The 9,031-nt window shown below is 31.3% G+C and overlaps 2 protein-coding genes across 2 annotated transcripts; one reads left to right on the top strand and one right to left on the bottom strand.

Moving 5' to 3' along the window:
* The first annotated feature begins 1,043 nt into the window (after nt 1-1,043).
* Nucleotides 1,044-5,331, top strand: LOC120069102 (E3 ubiquitin-protein ligase MIEL1-like). Its single transcript, XM_039020784.1, has 12 exons — nt 1,044-1,204; nt 1,289-1,376; nt 1,493-1,549; nt 1,661-1,693; nt 1,790-1,867; nt 2,007-2,050; nt 2,149-2,189; nt 3,355-3,437; nt 3,518-3,609; nt 3,816-3,885; nt 4,819-4,857; nt 4,963-5,331. The coding sequence occupies exons 1-12, from the start codon at nt 1,131-1,133 to the stop codon at nt 5,071-5,073; spliced, it is 810 nt and encodes a 269-aa protein (XP_038876712.1). The 5' UTR covers nt 1,044-1,130; the 3' UTR covers nt 5,074-5,331.
* Nucleotides 5,332-6,719: 1,388 nt separating this feature from the next.
* On the bottom strand, nt 6,720-8,795 carry LOC120069104 (CASP-like protein 1E1). The gene is made up of 2 exons (XM_039020786.1): nt 8,414-8,795; nt 6,720-7,186 (listed from the first exon to the last, which is right to left on the bottom strand). The coding sequence occupies exons 1-2, from the start codon at nt 8,692-8,694 to the stop codon at nt 6,847-6,849; spliced, it is 621 nt and encodes a 206-aa protein (XP_038876714.1). The 5' UTR covers nt 8,695-8,795; the 3' UTR covers nt 6,720-6,846.
* Nucleotides 8,796-9,031: the final 236 nt, after the last annotated feature.

The following is a 9,031-nucleotide window of genomic DNA, read 5'->3' as shown; positions in this document are numbered from 1 at the left end:
AACTATATTTTATATAAAATATAGTAACTATATGTTTATCTTAATAAATTTTGTTAATATAATGGTATTAGATTTTCATTGATCTTTCTACATTTTCATGAATTCAACACCAAATTAAGGAATAAATCTTCATTTCAATTATTTCATTAAAACAATTCACGAAATAGAAAAAATAAACCAGAAAAACATAAAATATTTATTTATTGACTTCAATATTTTTTTATTGTTTTTTTTATATTTCTTTTATAAAAATATCCATTGACATCAATATTTTATCAATATTTTTATAAATGTGAGGCTTTGATATTTTCGTCTGACATTGTAAATATTGGCTAATCCATTCATCAACTTCATCCTACAATTGGGTTTTCCTCAACTTAAATCCTTATTTTCACACATCATTATCATAAACCAACAAAATTATAGACAAAATATACTATATTATTTATTCAGTTAAAATTAAAAAAGAAAAATAGTAACGATGTTTGTTTGTTTGTTTTTTTTGTTTTTTTTTTTTTTCCCAAAAACGATGTTTGTTAAGCTAATACTGAATTGGTAATTTAATTATATAAACTAAAGCAGATTTGTTTTTTTAAAAAATTATGTTCTTATTATTATTTCATTTATAATTTATTATAACATAATTATTAAAAAATTTATAGGATTTAGATGGCATCTAAAAGTCAATATCTTTCTCATTGATTATACTTAATATATATATATATATATATATATATACTCCCTGAAAATTTTAAATTAAAAGAAAAAGAAAGATGGAAAGAAAAAGGAACAAAATTATTTTTATAAATAATATAATATTGTAAAATTGAGAGGAAAACGAGGCACAACAAATGAATGTGAAAAATTATAATATTAAAACATATAAATAAAAGGAAATAAAATAACAAAATTAAAGAAAAATTAGAATTTCTTTTATTCGTGAATTTCTCTCCAAAATGTAACATCCAAAAAAGTAAAATCCACCAAATATCACTGTTTATTATGTGATTTGTTCTTTTAGGACAGGATTCTGTAATTACTTATAAGAATTATAATATATAACAAATTCCAGTTCTGTTCTCGTTTCTGAAACCAAGCAAAAAAATCTCGAAACAGGGAGACGGTCTCCAATGGAACAAGAAGACTTCCCTGTGGCTGTGCCTCAATCTGCCATGAGACAGGATTTCGGAAAATTGCAATACGGGTATCAATTTCTTTCCTCCTTCTTCTTCTTCCTCTTCATCTTCCTCGCTATCTTTACCAGCAACTTGTTTTCGATTTCAATTAGATGCGAGCATTACAGAAGACGATGCAAAATCCGAGCTCCATGCTGCGACCAAATCTTTACCTGTCGCCACTGCCACAACGACGCCATGGTTTTCCCTCCCTTCTCTTTATCTCTTTCCCTTGCGTGCGTGTGTTTGTGAAAGATGTATATTAGCAAGGGTTATGCAAATCTTGTTAAATTTTCTGAAACTTTCCTTGATTTTAGACCTCGCTGAGCAATCCGGAAGACCGCCACGAACTTGTTCGCCAGGACATTAGACAAGTCTGTTTGTACGCTGTTCTACTGATTTTTTTTTTTTTTTTTAATAGTATCATATCTTGTAAGGCATATCGTGATGGGATTTCATTAATTTTGTTGGAATTGATGGTTTAGGTGGTCTGCTTGATTTGCAACACAGAGCAAGAGGTTTGAGGGATTTCCTTTTTGGGCTTAATTTCAATTCATTCTGTTTATGTATTCTTGTTTCTGCTCTGTTAAGCGTTTGAATTTGGTATATTTTAGGTTGCTAAGGTTTGTCGCAAGTGTAATGTTAATATGGGAGAATACTTTTGCGACATCTGCAAATTCTATGATGATGATGTAGGAGAAGTTTCCATCAATCCCTTTCTTTCTTTGTTTGTTTAATTTCGCTTTCTTTAAGAACTAATTTTCATATCTTAGATGTGGAACCGAATGGTTTTTGTTACCTAGATACTGATAGATTTTGCTATGAATGCAGACCAAGAAGAAGCAGTTTCATTGTGATGCATGTGGTATCTGTAGGTTAGTGTGTGCATTTTTCCTGTTCTAATTCAAATATAAACTCAGCTTTCTGTGTTAAGTTTCTCAACATTAAGTGTTTGTTGTTATATGATTTTTAGGGTTGGTGGTCGTGAAAATTTCTTTCACTGTGAAAGATGTGGTATGTTACTCAACTCTCTTGATGGCTCGTTAGAAATTAGTATTGTGTTATCAACTTACTGTTTGAAGTAAATGTAGCAGAATAATATCTTTGGTTAATTGAGACTGAAACAAACTAGTAAAATGTGAACAATTCAACAAATAAACCATTCAGATGAATTAAAATCATATTGTCCATGCACGGCATGCAATTTGCATTAGATTTTTACTTGTGATATCTGCAGGGTTAGTGCAACTAATTCGTTGCTTTTACAACCCTTGTTTAGATTGTGTTGTTTCATGGGTATGGGTAGTAAATATCTAGGATTTAAATGTCTAAGATAATTAATAGATAATTAATGTATAGGAGTTAAATATCTATGTTTGTTTTACCAATTTTGTATATAGAAACTAAGATTAAATAATTACGTAATTGGATGTAGAAGAACAATCAATATAGTCAATCCATGGTGGCCACCTATGGATTTAATATCCTACGAGTTTTCTTAACACTCAAATGTTATAGGGTCAGGCGGATTGTCATGTGAGATTAGTCGAGGTGTGCATAAGCTTACCCAAACACTCATGGATTGATGGATACAAAAAAGAGAAAGAACAATCCATGTAGTCATGAATTAAATTTTGTGTTATTTAATGTATTGTTGTATTAATTAATTTTTTAATCAATTTAAATATAAATAAATGAAATTTTTACATTAAACATTAGTTGAAAGTAATATTGATAATTAAATCGTTTAATGTAATTACTAAAAATAATTAAATAAGTATAAATCAATTAGAATATTAATAATTAATATATATTAAATTGTTAGGAATCTAAGATAATATAAAATATTGATTGCATATGCATTAGTTGGAATTTATGAATTAGAAATAATATGTTTATATGTACTAATTAATTAAAATTAATTAGTAATGATGAATTGATATTAATTTATTAGTTAATTAGGTTGTATTGAAGGGTATTAGAAAACCCATGTCATATGGGTTCTAAAAATACCCTCTGTTTTAAAGGGTGAATTCTATAAAAAAAAATAAGGATATTAAACATTCATTTGAAAACCATGGCAAAACATGTGAAACAAACATGCCCTCGGTCCCTTAGGTTCTTTTTTCCCCTGTTTTTAATAGATAGGGAGTTTGACATTTTGCTTTTATGAGTACAGGATCTTGCTATTCCACTCCTTTGCGTGATAACCACACGTGTGTTGAGAACTCGATGAAAAGTTTTTGCCCCATCTGTTGTGAGGTTTGTACTTAAAATACATCCCTTCTCAGGGAGGTATAATCTAAAATGTTCTCTTCTAAGAAATTTACTGATGCTTGCAGTTTCTTTTTGACTCAATAAAAGACACAACTGTTATGCCTTGTGGTCACACAATACATTTGGAGTGCTTCAGCGAGATGCAATCAAAGAATCAGTAATCCAAACACTTACTTCAAATCCAGTTTCTGAATCTACTATTAAATATATTTCTATTAATTTTGAATCTGCATAATACAACTCTATTTTCTATTATATCCATTGCATTTTATTCTCAAACCAAACTGATTCTAAGTATCCTGTTTCGAGTTACTTCAATGTTTCCAGTTCTCTTGTTCTAATGTAGTGGTATCTGTCTCTCAGATACCGTTGTCCTATCTGCTTGAAAACAGTTGTGAACATGTCTGCAAGCTGGGCATTGCTGAAAATGGAGGTGTGTAACATCTTAGTTTAGGCATGATAAATGTCGTCTTAATTCTGAGAGAGGGGTTTCCCTAATTAGTGAACATGGTACATTGTACATTGCACATTGCACCCACTGTTCAACCTCCTGACTGATCTTTTGTTTCCTTCTGTTATTATGTATTATTACATGTATTGGGCTGATTCTTAGAAAATTGGTGGTTGCAGACTTACTATATTAATAGAATTCTTAGTGGAGTGATTGCATGTAGATACAGAGTTAAAAAATGAGTGTAAATTCAAGGCTTTAGTTATGTAATAAAGTTGAGTAGAGAGGAATATGGAGGCATTAACATGTATAATAAAGATGAAAGAAGAAGATAGCAGTCCATGAGAGTTAATATATGTTCTGCTGCAGACGAATACTCTATACATGACCTTATCCACTTGAATAAAATTTTCCGTTAATTTCTTTCCCTCATTTCCTATTTACCCATTACCTGTTATTAGTTGATATTTGATGGTAAAATCAATCTTATTGGATACTTACCCTTTTGAGTTACTAAGTGGTATTGAAGTATATTTGTGAATTGTGACATGTTTCTTCTGTCATATTCCAATCTTGAAATTCCCAATACCCTATTTGGTAATTATTTGGTTTTTGGTTTTTAGTTTTTGAAAATTAAGCCTATAAACATTACACTACTTTCATTTATTAGTTTCTATGTTTGGTTGTTTTTATTTTAAGTGTTTTAAAAAAACAAAGCCAAAATTTGGAGAAGGTAAAAAGTTTTCAAAAACTTGTTTTTGTTTTTGAAAATTGGCTTAAGTATTCAAATATTTAGATGGGAAGTTAAAAAACTATGAGTAAGAAATTGTGAGAAATGGAGCATAAGTTTCTTTCTTTACCTTAGATCTTTTGCAATATTGTCTTAAATTTGGAAATCGTTTCTATCTTATCTAGATCGAATGCACACCGATGCCTGAGGAGTACAGCCACGAGGTAGTTCCTTCTATACATGTTTCGAATACCACAAGCTAATTTGCTTTCTTCCAACACACTGCATGTTAGAATTCTTCTAACTTAACCAACTACTGTGTTAAGCAGGTGTCAATTCACTGCAACGACTGCAGCCATATAAGCAAAGTTCGTTTTCACATTTTGGGACACAAATGTAGTCAGTGCAATTCATTCAATACTTGGAGGACTTCTTCTTGAGGACGTCAATGAAAACTAAAGGTACCCTAGAAATATGGGGCTCTCTTAATCTCAACAATTAGGTTCTGTTGAACATTTGATCATTAAGAGATTTGAATCCATTTTGGAAGTCGCCCTGTTTTGTTCAGAGGTTGACTTTGATTGGTTTATACCTATGAATTCATACACATTAAGTTAAGTAGTGCAATCTTCTATAGGAAGTGTCATTTCTTTTTCCCATTATAACATTTAGCATTCATCTTGAATGTTTTTATATCATATTAGATACATTATACGAAGTGAATTTAACATGAATCTCAACAAATCCTTGTTTGAATACTTCAATTTCAAGTGTAATAAGAAATAGATAGATGAATGATAATTTCCATTAAAGAGGATATAGTTGAGGGGGCCAACCAATACACCATTTAGTTTGATATTAAATGATTTTGTTAGGTCTCTGGTTGTGAAAGTTTATGGTAAAAGGGTAAAGTAGGACAATGTGCTACCGATAATAAGTCGTGCCATACATGCCTAGTATATGAGGGGTACGTGAATAGTTGAAGGTTGTTATCATTTTGGTTGGGATGGTAATTGGTACGTTATCAACCAATCTTTGCTCAGATTGGCACTGTTTGGTTATAGTTTGTAGCAGGTGTTCTTCACCCAATTTTGTATTCTCATAAGGAAATAAATTCTTGATACCTACCAAGATTTCATGTGTGATTGGATGCAATTAAAGATGAGTAGGTTTTGAAGGGGAATCAAAACTAAACTTTGTTGGAATGATAATAATATTTTTAGTACATTGTTTATAAAACTTTTGTTGGATTGGAATTAAGATCTCTATTTTATTAGTGTTAAGAGAGATCAGATTAGATTTGGTGCAGGTTGTATGTGAACATGGGATTAAAACAGAGTTCCCACAATTAAAAATGAGATATTGATGATTGTTTAAAAAATAGGAACAAATTATATGGAAGTCTTCATTATTGAATCTTATTTTATTATTATCGAAATCTAATAGAATAGGTAAATGTCAAACAATTCATATATTGAAGTATAAATACACTCATGGCTAAATTTCATTTTTCTCTTTTATACCATTTTAACCTAAAACTATATCTAATAACCAATATACTAGTAAATCAATATATTTAGTGTGTTTTATCTTTTATAATTCAATGTTTTAAAAAATATGGTATAATGCAAATTAAAATCAAATATAGTCGAATGATTCTTCAAAATATATGTTTACTTTTATACCTTTTGAAATCATTCATGGGTTTGGAGTTGGTCTAATGATAAATAAAAGACGGGTTTAATAGAGGGCGTAGAAGGAATATGTTTAATCAATGGAATTACATACTTAGATTTAATATCCTACAAGTTTCTTTACCACCTAGATGTTGTAGGGTTAGGTGGTTGTCTCGTGAGATTAGTTGAGGTACGTGCGAGCACAATACTTTTATACTTTTTGAGCTTTTTTGCAACATGTTTTTTTTTAAAACAATGTGTGGGGTTGGGGGAAACGAATCCTTGACCTTGAGGTCAACAATGTAAAATTTACGACATTTGAACTATATTTATTTTGGCAATTTTTAATATGTTAGCATGAGCGTAGCACAAGTTGAAATGTTAGGTATATTTATTTTAACAGCAGTTAATGAAATGTACCAACCAGCCAAAAGGAGCATATTTACTTTTAAACCATATAATTTTTTTTTCACTCTAGGTTGAATCCAGATCCAGTAACTCCCTACCAACAAAACAAACACATTCAATCTCCTAATTTCAATTTTTGTAAAGATTCAGAATAGAAAGCACAACCAAACAAAGAAACATGACAGAACCAGCAATGGAGATAACAAGTGCAGCTGTGAAATGGTGACAGTAACCTTCGAAGAAACCACAGACTTTTATCCAATGCATATGCGAGTTCCCATCTCGACCGATGACTCCAATGGCTGCAGCTGCGCCATCAGCAGAGAACAACAGGCCCACCATGATCAGATCAAAGGATACAAGCAATAACGATCTCATTGGATCATCTTTGTAACCCCTGGTCGCCACCGAGTACACCAATGATACTGCAGCATATGCGCATGCTATACAATTCGACACGACAAAGTACCTAATTGAAAGAAAATTATGAGCCTTGACTACAAAAAGATCGAAAAGAGAAAAGAGAGCTAAATGACGTTCAATAACACAAACATATCTTGGTGTAGGCATTTGTAGAGGGTACTTCGAAGAAAATAATAAAGGCTCAACCATGAACCAAATCAAAGTGATAAGAAAACAATTTTGAAACATAAAAGGAATCATGTAACACAAAAGAATTTGTTCGAAATGACCATATATAAAATTTTAAACACTTTTTAAGCACTTAAAAAGTCATTCCAAACAGAACTATAATATGTAATGTTGTTGGTGGTCAACATGACTTTTCTACAAATGAAACAAGTACATAAATATAATTCTTAGGAGAAGGTCATGATGTAGAACTACAAAGCAGAAGGTAGCTCTAGACCATAAAACAAGTCGGTATAACATAACCAGTTACGTTGTAGGTATTTGAAGAGGGTATTTAGTAGGAAATTATAAAGCTCAATAAGGATTATGTCTATATAAGTATAGATCGGCAATCATTAGTGCGTACTCCTTTCTTTGAAATCGAAAGCTTAAATCTTCATACTCTATCTTTGTTGTATTAAAAAAAGTGAAAAGGCATTTCAAAACATAAAATAATGTGTTTTTGACATTTGTAGAGGGCATTTAGAAGGAAATAATAAAGACTCGACCATGAACTAATCGAAAGATAAAAGAAACCGTTTCAAAGGATTAAAGAAACTATATAACACATAGAGTCCATTTGGAATAATCATCAAGTATTTAAAACCCTTTTTTTTGCACTTCAAAAGTAATTCCGTACACACCTATAATATACAATCTTGTGGGTGGCCAACATGAGTTTTCTACTAACAAATCGAGTAGGTAAGTATCATTCTCAGGAGAATGCCATGATGCAAAACTTAGAACCAAACAACGCAGAAAGAAATTGAAGCAACTCCAAATCGTAAAAGAAATCGGATAACATAACATAACATTCAACCACAATTATGTCAACATAAGCATAGATCAGTAATAATTAGCATGTACTCCTTCTTTTGAAGTCAAAGGTTAAAAAAAAGTTAGAAAACATATAAGTATTGTGTTTTAGCCCTTTGTAGAGGTTATTAAGGAAACAAAATGGGTAGAAACACTAAAAATTTCCATTGAGGCATTTCATCAAACACTTAGAAGGCATCTCCAAAAACAACTGAAACCATAAACAGAAAGAGGGAAAATGAAAGCTTACTTGAAAGCAGACATGTATTGCCACTTAGCAGAGGCAAAAAAATGGATGGGAGGCAAAGATTTGGTAAGAGTAATAGAGATAATCTTAGATTCATTATCAACACCAACAACAACAGCAGCAATTAAAGTAAAAGCAAGACCCAAAAATCTAACAACCCCATCAAAAGGCCATCTCAATCTTCTTTTAGCACTCTCAATAACTTTAACATGGCTTCTCACACCTTCATCATCAGCTGCATCCACGGCCATGGCTGCTGCTGCTGCTGCTGGTTTCTGCTGCATTCTTTCAGCAAGAAGAAATTACAAGAGCTTTTCAACATTTGGAGTGAACAAAAAGGGAATTCAAAGTGGTAATGTGTTGGTTAGAAAATCAGGGAGTTGGGGAAAATATTTACTCCTCATATTTAATTTCTCAGGATCTGAAATAAATGCTAACCAATGGGGTTTTTTTTTTTCAGAATTTTTTTTCGTCCTAGCATGTGGATTTAGTTTCCATTTGGTCCTTAATTTTCAAGATTTTATTCAAGTTGTCCTGTGTTTTATGGTGTGCTTCCATATACTACATCTGGCAGGAGCGTAATTGGCAGCTGCATGGAGGTCGACTGAGGTCGGTGTCTAC

Source organism: Benincasa hispida, unplaced genomic scaffold, assembly GCF_009727055.1.
Source record: "Benincasa hispida cultivar B227 unplaced genomic scaffold, ASM972705v1 Contig245, whole genome shotgun sequence".
Classification (NCBI taxonomy): Eukaryota; Viridiplantae; Streptophyta; class Magnoliopsida; order Cucurbitales; family Cucurbitaceae; genus Benincasa; species Benincasa hispida.
This window is presented reverse-complemented; position numbering and strand designations above follow the sequence as displayed.

Excerpts from the sequence above, each read along its gene's own strand:
- LOC120069102 (XM_039020784.1), top strand. The coding sequence starts at position 1,131 with ATGGAACAAGAAGACTTCCCTGTGGCTGTGCCTCAATCTGCCATGAGA. Across the intron at positions 1,868-2,006 it reads GCAAATTCTATGATGATGAT|ACCAAGAAGAAGCAGTTTCA; the intron begins GTAGGAGAAGTT and ends CTATGAATGCAG. Across the intron at positions 2,051-2,148 it reads GATGCATGTGGTATCTGTAG|GGTTGGTGGTCGTGAAAATT; the intron begins GTTAGTGTGTGC and ends TATGATTTTTAG.
- LOC120069104 (XM_039020786.1), bottom strand. The coding sequence starts at position 8,694 with ATGCAGCAGAAACCAGCAGCAGCAGCAGCAGCCATGGCCGTGGATGCA. Across the intron at positions 7,187-8,413 it reads CAATACATGTCTGCTTTCAA|GTACTTTGTCGTGTCGAATT; the intron begins GTAAGCTTTCAT and ends TCTTTCAATTAG.